Raw genomic sequence first — 16,557 nt, forward strand, 5'->3', positions numbered from 1 at the left:
AGGCATGTGGGACTTGTGGATGGAGCCCTTAATTCGCTTAACAAGGATTCACGGGTGGTCAATCTGTTGAAATCAGAGCACTACATTTTGGCCACCGTGCTCGATCCTAGATTTAAAGCCTACCTTGGATCTCTCTTTCCGGCAGACACAAGTCTGCTGGGGTTGAAAGACCTGCTGGTGAGAAAATTGTCAAGTCAAGCGGAACGCGACCTGTCAACATCTCCTCCTTCACATTCTCCCGCAACTGGGGGTGCGAGGAAAAGGCTCAGAATTCCGAGCCCACCCGCTGGCGGTGATGCAGGGCAGTCTGGAGCGACTGCTGATGCTGACATCTGGTCCGGACTGAAGGACCTGACAACGATTACGGACATGTCGTCTACTGTCACTGCATATGATTCTCTCCCCATTGAAAGAATGGTGGAGGATTATATGAGTGACCGCATCCAAGTAGGCACGTCACACAGTCCGTACTTATACTGGCAGGAAAGAGAGGCAATTTGGAGGCCCTTGCACAAACTGGCTTTATTCTACCTAAGTTGCCCTCCCACAAGTGTGTACTCCGAAAGAGTGTTTAGTGCCCCCGCTCACCTTGTCAGCAATCGGCGTACGAGGTTACATCCAGAAAATGTGGAGAAGATGATGTTCATTAAAATTAATTATAATCAATTCCTCCGTGGAGACATTGACCAGCAGCAATTGCCTCCACAAAGTACACAGGGAGCTGAGATGGTGGATTCCAGTGGGGACGAATTGATAATCTGTGAGGAGGGGGATGTACACGGTGATATATCGGAGGATGATGATGAGGTGGACATCTTGCCTCTGTAGAGCCAGTTTGTGCAAGGAGAGATTAATTGCTTCTTTTTTGGTGGGGGTCCAAACCAACCCGTCATTTCAGTCACAGTCGTGTGGCAGACCCTGTCACTGAAATGATGGGTTGGTTAAAGTGTGCATGTCCTGTTTATACAACATAAGGGTGGGTGGGAGGGCCCAAGGACAATTCCATCTTGCACCTCTTTTTTCTTTAATTTTTCTTTGCGTCATGTGCTGTTTGGGGAGGGTTTTTTGGAAGGGACATCCTGCGTGACACTGCAGTGCCACTCCTAGATGGGCCCGGTGTTTGTGTCGGCCACTAGGGTCGCTTATCTTACTCACACAGCTACCTCATTGCGCCTTTTTTTCTTTGCGTCATGTGCTGTTTGGGGAGGGTTTTTTGGAAGGGACATCCTGCGTGACACTGCAGTGACACTCCTAGATGGGCCCGGTGTTTGTGTCGGCCACTAGGGTCGCTTATCTTACTCACACAGCTACCTCATTGCGCCTCTTTTTTTCTTTGCGTCATGTGCTGTTTGGGGAGGGTTTTTTGGAAGGGACATCCTGCGTGACACTCCTAGATGGGCCCGGTGTTTGTGTCGGCCACTAGGGTCGCTTATCTTACTCACACAGCTACCTCATTGCGCCTCTTTTTTTCTTTGCGTCATGTGCTGTTTGGGGAGGGTTTTTTGGAAGGGACATCCTGTGTGACACTGCAGTGACACTCCTAGATGGGCCCGGTGTTTGTGTCGGCCACTAGGGTCGCTTATCTTACTCACACAGCTACCTCATTGCGCCTCTTTTTTTCTTTGCGTCATGTGCTGTTTGGGGAGGGTTTTTTGGAAGGGACATCCTGCGTGACACTGCAGTGACACTCTTAGATGGGCCCGGTGTTTGTGTCGGCCACTAGGGTCGCTTATCTTACTCACACAGCTACCTCATTGCGCCTCTTTTTTTCTTTGCGTCATGTGCTGTTTGGGGAGGGTTTTTTGGAAGGGACATCCTGCGTGACACTGCAGTGACACTCCAAGATGGGCCCGGTGTTTGTGTCGGCCACTAGGGTCGCTTATCTTACTCACACAGCTACCTCATTGCGCCTCTTTTTTTCTTTGCGTCATGTGCTGTTTGGGGAGGGTTTTTTGGAAGGGACATCCTGCGTGACACTGCAGTGACACTCCTAGATGGGCCCGGTGTTTGTGTCGGCCACTAGGGTCGCTTATCTTACTCACACAGCTACCTCATTGCGCCTCTTTTTTTCTTTGCGTCTTGTGCTGTTTGGGGAGGGTTTTTTGGAAGGGACATCCTGCGTGACACTGCAGTGACACTCCTAGATGGGCCCGGTGTTTGTGTCGGCCACTAGGGTCGCTTAGCTTAGTCATCCAGCGACCTAGGTGCAAATTTTAGGACTAAAAATAATATTGTGAGGTGTGAGGTATTCAGAATAGACTGAAAATGAGTGTAAATTATGGTTTTTGAGGTTAATAATACTTTGGGATCAAAATGACCCCCAAATTCTATGATTTAAGCTGTTTTTTAGTGTTTTTTGAAAAAAACACCCGAATCCAAAACACACCCGAATCCGACAAAAAAAATTCGGTGAGGTTTTGCCAAAACGCGGTCGAACCCAAAACACGGCCGCGGAACCGAACCCAAAACCAAAACACAAAACCCGAAAAATTTCCGGCGCTCATGATTCCCTGTGTGTGTGGTGTGTCGGTACGCTTGTGTCGACATGTCTGATGTGGAAGGCTATGTGGGAGAGGAGCGGGAGCAAATGAATGTGGTGTCTCCGCCGACGGCGCCGACACCTGATTGGATGGATATGTGGAAGGTTTTAAATGATAATGTAAATTCCTTGCATAAAAGATTAGACAAGGCTGATGCATTGGGACAGGCAGGGTCTCAACCCATGCCTGATCCTATGTCGCAGGGACCGTCGGGGTCTCATAAGCGCCCACTATCCCAAATTGTTGACACAGATACCGACATGGATTCTGACTCGTGTCGATTATGATGATGCAAAGTTACAGCCAAAGTTGGCTAAATCACTCCGATATATGATTATAGCAATTAAGGAGGTTTTGCACATCACAAAGGAAACCCCTGTCCCTGACACGAGGGTGTATATGTATAAGGGAAAGAAATCTGAGGTAACTTTTCTCCCTTCACACGAACTGAATGAGTTATGTGAAAAAGCTTGGGAATCTCCAGATAAAAAACTGCAGATCTCCAAACGGATTCTTATGGCGTATCCTTTCCCGCCAACGGACAGGTTACGATGGGAATCCTCCCCTAGGGTGGACAAAGCTTTAACACGCTTATCCAAAAAGGTAGCCCTGCCGTCCCAGGATACGGCTACCCTCAAGGATGCTGCTGATCGCAAACAGGAGGGTACCCTGAAGTCCATTTATACACATTCAGGTACCTTGCTCAGACCGGTAATTGCGTCGGCCTGGGCCTGTAGTGCAGTAGCGGCATGGACTGATACATTATGAGAGGAGTTTGATACCCTAGATAGGGATACTGTTTTATTGACCCTGGGGCATATTAAAGACGCTGTCCTTTATATGAGAGATGCTCAAAGAGACATTAGACTGCTGGGTTCTAGAATAAACGCTATGTCGATTTCTGCCAGAAGGGTCCTGTGGACTCGGCAATGGGCAGGTGATGCCGACTCAAAACGACATATGGAGGTTTTACCTTACAGGGGTGAGGAATTGTTCGGTGAAGGTCTCTCGGACCTTGTCTCCACAGCTACGGCTGGAAAGTCAAATTTTTTGCCTTATTTTCCCTCACAGCCTAAGAGAGCACCGCATTATCAAATGCAGTCCTTTCGTTCACAAAGAAACAAGAAAGTCCGAGGTGCGTCCTTTCTTGCCAGAGGGAGGGGCAGAGGAAAGAAGCTGCACAATACAGCTAGTTCCCAGGAACAGAAGTCCTCCCCGGCCTCTGCAAAATCCACCGCATGACGCTGGGGCTCCACTGGCGGAGTCGGGGCCAGTAGGGGAGCGTCTTCGGAATTTCAGCCACATGTGGGTTCACTCCCAGGTGGATCCCTGGGCAATAGAAATTGTGTCTCAGGGTTACAAGCTGGAATTCGAAGAGGTGCCTCCTCGTCGGGTTTTTCAAATCTGCCCTACCGTCTTCGCCCCTAGAGAGGGAGATAGTGTTAAATGCAATACAAAAATTGTATCTTCAGCAGGTGGTGGTCGAGGTTCCCCTCCTTCAACAGGGAAGGGGTTATTATTCGACCATGTTTGTGGTTCCGAAACCGGACGGTTCGGTCAGACCCATATTGAATTTAAAATCTCTGAACCTATACTTGAAGAGGTTCAAGTTCAAGATGGAATCGCTAAGAGCGGTCATCGCCAGCCTGGAAGGGGGGGATTTTATGGTGTCACTGGACATAAAGGATGCGTACCTTCATGTCCCCATTTATCCACCTCATCAGGCGTACCTAAGATTTGCGGTACAGGACTGTCATTACCAATTTCAGATGTTGCCGTTTGGTCTCTCAACGGCTCCAAGGATTTTCACCAAAATAATGGCGGAAATGATGGTGCTCCTGCGCAAGCAGGGTGTCACAATTATCCTGTACTTGGACGATCTCCTCATAAAAGCGAGATCAAGAGAGCAGTTGCTGAACAGCGTATCTCTTTCACTGAAAGTGTTACAACAACACGGCTGGATTCTCAATATCCCAAAGTCGCAGTTGGTTCCTACAACTAGTCTGCCTTTCTTGGGCATGATTCTGGACACGACCCAGAAAAGGGTTTATCTTCCGATAGAAAAAGCCCAGGAACTCATGACACTGGTCAGAAACCTATTAAAACCAAAACAGGTGTCGGTGCATCACTGCACGCGAGTCCTGGGAAAGATGGTGGCATCATACGAGGCCATTCCCTTTGGCAGGTTCCATGCGAGAACTTTCCAATGGGATCTGTTGGACAAGTGGTCCGGATCACATCTACAGATGCATCGGTTGATCACCCTGTCCCCCAGGGCCAGGGTGTCGCTCCTGTGGGGGCTGCAGAGTGCTCACCTTCTCGAGGGCCGCAGATTCGGCATTCAGGATTGGATCCTGGTGACCACGGACGCAAGCCTCCGAGGTTGGGGAGCAGTCACACAGGGAAGAAATTTCCAGGGTCTTTGGTCAAGTCAAGAGACTTGTCTGCACATCAACATCCTGGAACTAAGGGCCATATACAACGCCCTACGTCAAGCGGAGGCCTTACTTCGCGACCGACCAGTTCTGATCCAGTCAGACAACATCACCGCAGTGGCTCATGTAAACCGCCAAGGCGGCACAAGGAGCAGAGCGGCAATGGCGGAAGCTACCAGAATTCTTCGCTGGGCGGAGAATCATGTAAGCGCACTGTCAGCAGTGTTCATTCCAGGAGTGGACAACTGGGAAGCAGACTTCCTCAGCAGACACGACCTACACCCGGGAGAGTGGGGACTTCATCCAGAAGTCTTCGCACAGATTATGAGTCGGTGGGAACTGCCACAGATAGACATGATGGCGTCCCGCCACAACAAAAAGCTACAGAGGTATTGCGCCAGGTCCAGAGACCCTCAGGCAGTAGCGGTAGACGCCCTCGTGACACCGTGGGTGTTCCGGTCCATCTATATATTTCCTCCTCTTCCTCTAATACCCAAGGTGTTGAGAATAGTAAGAAGAAAAGGAGTGAGAACAATCCTCGTTGTTCCAGATTGGCCACGACGGACCTGGTATCCAGATCTGCAGGAAATGCTTACGGAAGATCCGTGGCCTCTTCCTCTAAGGCAGGACCTGTTGCAACAGGGACCCTGTCTGTTCCAAGACTTACCGCTGCTGCGTTTGACGGCATGGCGGTTGAACGCCGGATCCTAGCGGAAAAAGGTATTCCGGTTGAGGTTATCCCTACGCTGATAAAGGCTAGGAAGGAAGTAACAGCAAAACATTATCACCGTATATGGCGAAGATATGTTTCTTGGTGTGAATTCCATCTGGGCCGTTTCCTTCACTTCCTACAAACTGGAGTGGATTTGGGCCTTAAATTAGGCTCCATTAAGGTCCAGATTTCGGCCCTATCCATTTTCTTTCAAAAAGAATTGGCTTCTCTCCCAGAAGTTCAGACTTTTGTTAAGGGAGTACTGCATATTCAGCCTCCGTTTGTGCCTCCGGTGGCGCCTTGGGACCTTAATGTGGTCTTGGACTTCCTAAAGTCACACTGGTTTGAACCACTGAAAACGGTGGAGTTTAAATATCTCACTTGGAAGGTGGTCATGTTATTAGCCCTGTCTTCGGCTAGGCGAGTGTCGGAATTTAGCGGCTTTATCACATAAAAGCCCCTATCTGGTTTTCCATATGGATAGAGCGGAATTGCGGACACGTTCTCAGTTCCTGCCAAAAGTGGTTTCATCCTTTCATATGAACCAACCTATTGTGGTGCCTGTGGCTACACGGGACTTAAAGGATTCCGAGTCCCTTGATGTGGTCAGGGCTTTGAAAATTTATGTAGCCAGGATGGCTAGAGTCCGAAAAACAGAAGCACTGTTTGTTCTGTATGCAGCCAACAAGCTTGGCGGCCCTGCTTCAAAGCAGACTCTTGCTCGCTGGATCTGTATCACGATTCAGCAGGCACATTCTACGGCAGGATTGCCGTTACCTAAATCGATCAAGGCCCATTCCACTAGGAAAGTGGGCTCTTCTTGGGCGGCTGCCCGAGGGGTCTCGGCACTACAGCTGTGTCGAGCTGCTACTTGGTCAGGTACAAACACCTTTGCTAAATTCTATAAGTTTGATACCCTGGCTGAGGAGGATCTCATGTTTGCTCAATCGGTGCTGCAGAGTCATCCGCACTCTCCCGCCCGTTTGGGAGCTTTGGTATAATCCCCATGGTCCTTACGGAGTCCCCAGCATCCTCTAGGACGTTTGAGAAAATAAGATTTTACTTACCGGTAAATCTATTTCTCGTAGTCCGTAGAGGATGCTGGGCGCCCGTCCCAAGTGCGGACTTCTTCTGCAATACTTGTATATAGTTATTGCTTCAATAAGGGTTATGTTATTGTTGCATCGGGCGTGAACTGATGCTATGTTATTGTCATACTGTTTACTGGATTGTTATCACAAGTTATACGGTGTGATTGGTGTGGCTGGTATGAATCTTGCCCTTGGATTAACAAAAATCCTTTCCTCGTACTGTCCATCTCCTCTGGGCACAGTTCTCTAACTGAGGTCTGGAGGAGGGGCCGAGAAGGAGGAGCCAGTGCACACCAGGAACTAAATTCTTTCTTAAAGTGCCCATGTCTCCTGCGGAGCCCGTCTCTCCCCATGGTCCTTACGAAGTCCCCAGCATCCTTTACGGACTACGAGAAATAGATCTACCGGTAAGTAAAATCTTATTTTTCTTCAGCTACATCACAGCACTTTCGGTCTACCAAGCCCAGAAAGGCCAAACCGCCCAACACCTTTCGGGGAGGTCGGCCCAAGTCCAAGAAACCTGCGGCTGCAAGTTCCCAGGAACAGAAACCTGCTTCAGGTACACCAAAGTCCTCCGCATGACGGTGGACTGCACGCCCCCGGAGGTGGGGCCGGCGGGAGCGAGACTCAGGCATTTCAGTCACATCTGAGTGTCATCCAGACTGGACCCCTGGGTGCAAGATATTGAGTCTCAGGGGTACAAGCTGGAATTTCAAAATCTCCCTCCTCATTGATTTTTCAAATCCGGCTTCCCAGCTCTGCTGGCGGACAGGACTGTCCTGCAAGAAGCCGTCCAGAAGTTGATGGAGGCACAGGTCATTATGCCAGTACCACCTCATATGCAAAACAAAGGTTACTATTCAAACCTTTTCGTGGTACCAAAACCGGATGGTTCGGTCAGGCCCATTCTGAACTTAAAGTCACTAAACCCCTTTCTGAGGGAGTTCAAGTTCAAAATGGAGTCTCTAAGGGCGGTGATATCAGGTCTGGAGGAGGGAGAATTCCTGGTATCTCTGGATATCAAGGATACTTACTTCCACATTCCGATTTACCTGCCGCATCAGGCTTATCTTCGATTCGCACTGTTGGACTGTCAGTTTCAGTTCCAGGCCACAGCACCGAGGGTATTCACCAAGGTGATGGCGGAAATGATGGTTCTCCGCAGACAGGGGGTGAACATAATTCCATATCTGGACGATCTGCTGATAAAGGCATTGTCCAGTGAGAAGCTGTTATGGTCCATAGCTCTCACGACCCAGCTTCTCAGGGAACATGGTTGGATCCTGAATCTTCCAAAATCACCAGGAGGTTGTCCTTTCTGGGAATGATCCTCGACACGGAAGTGCAGAGGGTGTTTCTTCCAGAGGAAAAAGCGTTGGTGATACAAACAATGGTCCGGGATGTCCTGAAGTTCAGTGCATTTACCTTCTGGGGAAGATGGTGGCCTCTTACGAGGCTCTGCAGTACGGGAGGTTTCACGCTCAGTCCTTCCAACTGAATCTCCTGGACAAGTGGTCGGGATCCCATCTACACATGCACCAGAGAATACATCTGTCACCAAAGGCCAAGATTTCACTCCTCTGGTGGCTGCAACTGCCTCACCTTCTGGAGGGCCACAGGTTCGGGATTCAGGACTGGATCCTTCTAACCACGGATGCAAGTCTCCGGGGCTGGGGCGCAGTCACTCAAAGGGAAACCTTCCAAGGAAGGTGGTCAAGTCTGGAAGCCGGCCTGCCGATAAACATTCTGGAACTAAGAGCCGTCTACAACGGTCTTCTCCAAGCGGCACATCTTCTTAGAAATCGGGCCGTTCAAGTGCAGTCGGACAATGTGACCACAGTGGCTTACATAAACCGACAGGGCGGAACGAAGAGCAGAGCGGCAATGTCAGAGGTAACAAGAATCATCCTCTGGGCAGAAAAACACGCGTTGGCTCTGTCAGCAGTCTTCATTCCGGGAGTAGACAACTGGGAGCAGACTTTCTCAGCAGACACTATCTCCATCCAGGGGAGTGGGGTCTCCATCCGGAGGTGTTCAAGGAGGTAACAGATCTTTGGGGCGTACCCCAGATCGATATGATGGCCTCTCGTCTCAACAAGAAGCTTCTGCGGTATTGTTCCAGGTCGAGGGACCCGCAAGCAGTGGCGGTGGACGCCCTAGTGACTCTGTGGGTGTTCCAGTCGGTGTACATGTTTCCTCCACTTCCACTCATCCCAAGGGTTAAGGGTTCTTAAGCTCATAAGGAGAACAAGGGTTCATGCAATCCTCATTGCTGCAGACTGGTCAAGAAGGGCTTGGTACGCGGATCTTCTGGATCTATTGTAAGGAGAGCCGAGGCCTCTTCCTCTTCGGGAGGACCTGCTGCAGCAGGAGCTGTTCGCCTATCAAGACTTACCGCGGTTACGTTTGACGGTATGGAGGTTGAACGCCTGATACTAGCTCGAAAGGCATTCCGAACAAGGTTATTCCTACCCTGATACAGGCTAGGAAAGGAGTAACGTCTAAACATTACTATCAAATTTGGAAAAAATATGTATCTTGGTGTGAGTCCAAGAAATCTCCTGCGGTGGAGTTTCAACAGGGACGGTTTCTCCTCTTCCTACAAGCCGGTGTGGATATGGGCCTGAGGTTGGGATCTGTGAAGGTCCAGATTTTGGCCCTATCCATTTTCTTCCAGAAACAATTTGCTGCCCTCCCTGAGGTTCAGTCCTTTTTGAAGGGAGTTCTGCACATCCAACCTCCCTTTGTGCCGCCTATGGCACCTTGGGACCTTAATGTGGTGTTGCAGTTCCTCCAATCGGACTGATTCGAGCCTCTACAGGAGGTTGAGGTCAAATGTATTACATGGAAGGCTGTCACGTTGTTGGCCTTAGCTTCTGCTAGACGTGTGTCGGAGTTGGGGGCTTTGTCCTGTAAAAGCCCATGCTTGATCTTCCACAAAACTACAGCTGAGCTCCGGACACGTCAGCAGTTTCTTCTGAAGGTTGTGTCGGCATTTCTTATCAACCAACCTAGTGGCTACTGGCTCCTCAATTTCCTCAAAGTCCTTGGATGTTGTGAGGGCTCTGAAAATCTATGTGAAGAGGACTACTCGTCACAGAAAGTCGGACTCTGTTTGTCCTGTATGATCCCAAGAAGATTTGGTGTCCTGCTTCTAAGCAGACGATCTCTCGCTGGATCAGGTTCACCATCCATCATGCATATTCTATGGCAGGATTGCTGTGTCCTACGACTGTTGAGGCCCACTCTACTCGTAAGGTGGGGTCTTCCTGGACGGCTGCCCGGGGTGTCTCGGCTTTACAACTTTGCTGAGCTGCAACTTGGTCTGGGTCGAACACGTTTGCAAAGTTCTACAAGTTCGATACTTTGGCCGCTGATGATCTGAAGTTCAGTCAATCAGTTCTGCAGGAGCCTCCGCGCTCTCCCTCCCGTTCTGGGAGCTTTGGTACATCCCCATGGTACTAATGTGGACCCCAGCATCCTCTAGGATGTAAGAGAAAATAGGATTTTGGTTACCTACCGGTAAATCCTTTTCTCGTAGTCCGTAGAGGATGCTGGGCGCCCGCCCAGCGCTTCGTTTTCTTGCTATCGTTATTTGGTTCAGTATAACTTCGTTTTAGTTGAGTACTGCATTGTTACTTGGTAAGTAATGTTTCAGCGGTTGCTGAGTTTTCAAGCTTGGTTTGCCTTGTATGTGTGAGCTAGTGTGAATCTCGCCACTATCTGTGTATTTCCTTCTCTCGAAGATGTCCGTCTCCTCGGGCACTGTTTCTAGACTGAGTCTGGTAGGAGGGGCATAGAGGGAGGAGCCAGCCCACACTCTCAAACTCTTAAAGTACCAATGGCTCCTGGTGGACCCGTCTACACCCCATGGTACTAATGTGGACCCCAGCATCCTCTACGGACTACGAGAAAAGGACTTACCGGTAGGTAACCAAAATCCTATTTTCTGTATAGCAGGGCTGTGATCGCTTATACAGCCCTGCTATGCAAAAAATAGTTTCCTGTAAAAGAAGACCAGGGTAAGAGTTACTTACCCTGAGCGATCGTTCCAGCGATGCAGGTCCCGGAATTAACGTCAGACATCTGCCCTCCAAACGCCTGGACTCGCCTGCGTTGGACACGTCACTCCCCGAGCAACGATGCGCCTGCGCAATGCGGCTGACGCGCCTGTGCAGCTCCGAACCGATCGCACGGCGGCGAGGAAGTGGTGTACGCTTGGTTCGGAATACACAGAGAAAGTGCTCTGTAACCATTTATCACCCACACACTGCGTGCTTTCATTGTCATTAGTACAGTATTCCCGCTAGTGACCGGTTCTATGCAGCGTGCGTGCAGTGGTCAGTAGCGTTGTGGGCTGTATTTAGAGTTGGACGCAAGCGGGACTGCAAAATGCATCCCAAAAAAAATAAAACCCCTCCCCCCCCCCCCGCCCCATTGCATTTAGCAGCGTCTTCCAGGTTTGCTGCAAACGTGACGTTTGATCACCTCTGATTAGACCACAAAGTGTGACACCCTTCCTATGCAAGTAACAGGAGCAAATGCAGCAGAGATGTGACAGGATGCTGTGGCTTACCTGTGAGGTGTTTCTGAGTATCCAGAACTCCCCCCCCCCAAACGGTTACCAGAATGAGCGCCACTTTTTTCAGCCCCGTCCCTTGTGACAAAATGCTGTAATTCTCAGTTCAGTGTGAAAGGGGCGGAGCCAATGCTATGCAATTCCTTTAGAATTGCGTATTTTTGTCCCCACCCCCTTTATGTAGACTCGCAAATTGCAGTATTTTGACGCTAGGGGGAGGAGTCTAATGACATGGTGGTGCCCTGTCCTGCATGCATCTATGACCCAGGCTACAGCTGTTGCAGAGAGAGAGAGAGAGAGAGAGAGAGAGAGAGAGTGTGTGTGTGTGTGTGTTTAATATGTGACATACATGTGTGTGTATATACTGTATGTATGTATGACATATACGGTACGTGTGCATCTGTGTATACAGATGTAGCAACGTTCTTTGTTCCCGCGATGCATACACGCGGGCATACGCATTGCAGCAAGCTGCAGTATATGCTAGGCAAAGCCCAGTGGCCACCCGCAGGCGCACTGGTCGCGTCGTCCATGCCGTGATGCGTACGTATCACAGGATGGATGAGTGTGGCTCCCATCTGTACGTGTATAAATGTGTGTGTGTGTGTGTGTGTGTATATATATATATTATATATACACATGGAAACCCCCCCCCCCCCCCCCCTACAGGATCCTGCATTTGCCACTGAAGTTTACCAGCTACTGTAATGCCATCTGAAGCTGGTGCCAGCCGTTGTAGCCTGCATTATACAATTTGCAGAATGCTCCCCTGCACGTGTGGTCAGTGGGTTGCGCGTGTGCAGAGGTTCTGGCGCAGGAGAAGGCAATTGAAGGGATGGTGCCCCTTTCATTGACGCAGACTGTTTTAGCGCATGCTGCAATGCATTTTTGCTAATATCGCACCCAGATTGTACTGCAAATGTGATTATTGATAAATGGCCCCTCAGTCACTGTCAGCCTGCGCCCCATCATCATCATCAGTTCTGACATTGCACCAGGGTTACAGTACCCACAAACCGAGTCCCTCCAGCTAGACACGTCATTTTGCTGGCCATGCTGCAGTTTGCATCAATGCGGCCTTCCTGTACTTTAACCACTTCCTCCACCTTTCTTGGCCCTAGTCATAGGAAGTGGTACAAATGAAAAAAATAAATGCACATGTGCACAAGAAAGTGCAAATTGTGTTAATAAAAATCAAAACAAAAACCAACAACTAACAGAGCAGCTATTCAGGTTTACATGCAGCTCTGAATAATAAGGCCCTGCACATTGCACACACAGGCATACATTTACTAAGGTGGGAGATTTTTAGAACTGGTGATGTTGCCAATGGCAACCAATCAGATTCTACTTACCATTTATCTAGCTGTTTCTAGCAGATAATAGATATAATCTGATTGGTTGCTATGGGCAACATCACCAATTCTAAAAATCTCCCACCTTAGTACATTAACCCCACAGACTTTCACCTCGGACTTTGCTACATTCTGCAATACAGTCTCCTTTTGCATTACATGTTTGTGTTATACAGGATAATCTGCCAATCCTGGCCTGTCCCCTGCCCATCACATGTGTATAACAGCTGGCACTGGATGCCCTGACTGTCTGTCACACTGCTCTGCTACTTCCGACCTCACTCTGCAGGCGCAGCGGCCAATCACCGCGCGTCTCTGATACGCAGCAGCGCCGACTCCTCCCCGGACACTGGCTGCTATTGGCTGGCTGGCTGGTGGGGGCGGTGCCGGCTGGCTGCTGGAGCCATAGCACCCGGATCTCGCGCTGGAACCAGCTGAGAGAGACAGCAACGGTACAGTACAGTCAGGGTAGATGCTAGAATCAAGTGGGCTAAGGGACCTTTTCCGTAAGGGGGAGGAGTTACGACGCAAGGGGGAGGAGCTAGGCCAGCGGGATAGTTCCTCTACTATCCACGCCACCAACTATTACCTTTAGTAATTAGGTGGTGAGCGAAGCGGAGCGGAGCGAGCCACCGTGCCCGAAGCGTGGCGAGCGAAGCGAGCCCGCGAGGGTACTTTTCGGGTACCCTGTTCGCCCGTAGCTCCTCCCCCTGCTGATGTAGCTCCTCCCCTCAAAACGTCACAAGGTCCCTTCAGCCCCTCCGATATAGAACCAACCGTACAGTCAGGCTGCCGGTGGCAGGGCATGCTGGGTCATGTAGTTCCCCCACCACACCTGTGCTGCGCACACTCAGCATAGATACCAGTGCATGGTTGTAGATGGTTCTCATGGGGGTCACTGTAGCACCTGGCCTGGTGACTGCATGAGAGCTGCTATGGGGTTGTTGCTATTAGTAACATGTAGTTGCTAGGAGCAACAGCACATCTATTCCAGTGTCTCCTGGTGCATATTATCACACATGGGGGGCGTCTCAGGCCCTTGCTGGCAGCACGTCGGCTCTTCCGGCATTACTTCTGATGAAATAAATGAATATAAGAAGGTTTGGTAATGATCTCCGTCTATTTATACTTCTATAATGCTGCTGACTCTGCCTCCTCGCTGTACTTAGCGTAACTAAGTAGTGGCGCAGGGGGAGGGGGCATATTACCCTCATAATAAATTATTATTATTTATCAATCGAGTATGACCTTTCCCATCTCCATCATGCAGGTGCCACCGTAGCGACGGAGACAGAACGGGCGGCGAGAGGAGAGACACCCCCCCCGCAGGGTAAGTGCAGCGCCCATGCCAGAACTACTGGTAAATATTATAGTGATTGCTCGGATTTAGCAGATGGAAGTGCAGAGGAATCACATTTTAGTTGTTAAAAGTACCATTAAAGTAGGCAAAACTAATTATTATTGTTATTTCTCTAACGTCCTAAGTGGATGCTGGGGACTCCGTAAGGACCATGGGGAATAGCGGCTCCGCAGGAGACTGGGCACATCTAAAGAAAGCTTTAGGACTATCTGGTGTGCACTGGCTCCTCCCCCTATGACCCTCCTCCAAGCCTCAGTTAGATCTCTGTGCCCGAACGAGAAGGGTGCACACTAGGGGCTCTCCTGAGCTTCTTAGTGAAAGTTTTAGATTAGGTTTTTTATTTTCAGTGAGACCTGCTGGCAACAGGCTCACTGCATCGAGGGACTAAGGGGAGAAGAAGCGAACTCACCTGCGTGCAGAGTGGATTGGGCTTCTTAGGCTACTGGACATTAGCTCCAGAGGGACGATCACAGGCCCAGCTTGGATGGGTCCCAGAGCCGCGCCGCCGGCCCCCTTACAGAGCCAGAAGGCAGAAGAGGTCCTGTCTTCAACAAGGTAGCGCACAGCACTGCAGCTGTGCGCCATTGCTCTCAGCACACTTCGGTCACTGAGGGTGCAGGGCGCTGGGGGGGGGCGCCCTGAGACGCAATAAAAACACCTTGGATGGCAAAAAAAATGCATCACATATAGCTCCTGGGCTATATGGATGCATTTAACCCCTGCCAGAATCCATAAAAAAGCAGGAGAAAAGTCCGCGAAAAAGGGGCGGAGCCTATCTCCTCAGCACACTGGCGCCATTTTCCCTCACAGCTCCGTTGGAGGGAAGCTCCCTGTCTCTCCCCTGCAGTCACTACACTACAGAAAGGGTTAAAAAAAGAGAGGGGGGCACTAATTGGGCGCAGTATTAACTATACAGCAGCTATAAGGGGAAAAACACTTATATAAGGTTATCCCTGTATATATATATAGCGCTCTGGTGTGTGCTGGCAAACTCTCCCTCTGTCTCCCCAAAGGGCTAGTGGGGTCCTGTCCTCTATCAGAGCATTCCCTGTGTGTGTGCTGTATGTCGGTACTTTTGTGTCGACATGTATGAGGAGAAAAATGATGTGGAGACGGAGCAGATTGCCTGTAATAGTGATGTCACCCCCTAGGGGGTCGACACCTGAGTGGATGAACTGTTGTAAGGAATTACGTGACAGTGTCAGCTCTGTATAAAAGACAGTGGTTGACATGAGACAGCCGGCTACTCAGCTTGTGCCTGTCCAGACGTCTCATAGGCCGTCAGGGGCTCTAAAGCGCCCGTTACCTCAGATGGCAGATATAGACGCCGACACGGATACTGACTCCAGTGTCGACGGTGAAGAGACGAATGTGACTTCCAGTAGGGCCACACGTTACATGATTGAGGCAATGAAAAATGTTTTACACATTTCTGATAATACGAGTACCACCAAAAAAAGGGGTATTATGTTCGGTGAGGAAAAACTACCTGTAGTTTTCCTGAATCTGAGAAATTAAATGAGGTGTGTGATGATGCGTGGGTTTCCCCCGATAACAACGGATAATTTCTAAAATGTTATTGGCATTATATCCTTTCCCGCCAGAGGTTAGGGTGCGTTGGGAAACGCCCCCTAAGGGGGATAAAGCGCTCACACGCTTGTAAGGGCTCTACCTTCGCCTGAGATGGCCGCCCTTAAGGATCCTGCTGATAGAAAGCAGGAGGGTATCCTAAAAGGTATTTACACACATACTGGTGTTATACTGCGACCAGCAATCGCCTCAGCATGGATGTGCAGTGCTGGGTTGGCGTGGTCGGATTCCCTGACTGAAAATATTGATACCCTAGATAGGGACAGTATATTTTTGCCTATAGAGCATTTAAAAGATGCATTTTTATATATGCGTGATGCACAGCTGAATATTTGCCGACTGGCATCAAGTCTAAGCGCGTTGTCCATTTCTACCAGTAGAGGGTTATGGACACGTCAGTGGTCAGGTGATGCGTATTCCAAACGGCATTTGGAAGTATTGCTTTATTAAGGGAGGAGTTATTTGGGGTCGGTCTTTCAGACCTGGTGGCCACGGCAACAGCTGGGAATTCCACGTTTGTACCCCAGGTCGCCTCTCAACATGAGAAGACGCCGTATTATCAGGCGCAGTCTTTTCGTGGACAAGCGGGCAAAAGGTTCCTCATTTCTGCCCCGTGACAGAGGGAGAGGAAAAAGGCTGCAGAAATCAGCCAGTTCCCAGGAACAGAAACCCTCTCCCGCCTCTGCCAAGCCCTCAGTATACGCTGGGGCTTTACAAGCAGAATCAGGCACGGTGGGGGGCCCGTCTCAATGAATTTCAGCGCGCAGTGGGCTCACTCGCAAGTAGACCCCTGGATCCTTCAGGTGATATCTCAGGGGTACAAATTAGAATTCGAGACGTCTCCCCCTCGCCGTTTCCTAAAGTCGGCTTTACCGATGTCTCCTTCTGACAGGGA

At 49.9% G+C, this 16,557-nt stretch overlaps 1 protein-coding gene across 3 annotated transcripts in view; it reads left to right on the forward strand.

Annotated features, from left to right (window-relative positions):
* Positions 1-13,065: 13,065 nt before the first annotated feature.
* Positions 13,066-16,557, forward strand: part of PEX26 (peroxisomal biogenesis factor 26) — a 44,879-nt gene continuing 41,387 nt past the window's right edge. Inside the window, exons 1-2 of one of the 3 annotated variants that reach the window (XM_063929281.1) lie at positions 13,066-13,164; positions 13,983-14,042. Coding sequence is in view for 1 of the 3 variants with exons in the window: in XM_063929280.1 (XP_063785350.1) it covers positions 13,799-13,817; positions 13,983-14,042 (79 nt within the window). In the remaining 2 variants the exon portion in view is untranslated. Of the gene's footprint in view, positions 13,165-13,356; positions 13,818-13,982; positions 14,043-16,557 lie in introns of those variants that run through there. The other 2 variants (XM_063929280.1, XM_063929282.1) reach the window with 2 other exon arrangements.

This window comes from Pseudophryne corroboree, chromosome 6 (genome assembly GCF_028390025.1).
Source record: "Pseudophryne corroboree isolate aPseCor3 chromosome 6, aPseCor3.hap2, whole genome shotgun sequence".
Classification (NCBI taxonomy): Eukaryota; Metazoa; Chordata; class Amphibia; order Anura; family Myobatrachidae; genus Pseudophryne; species Pseudophryne corroboree.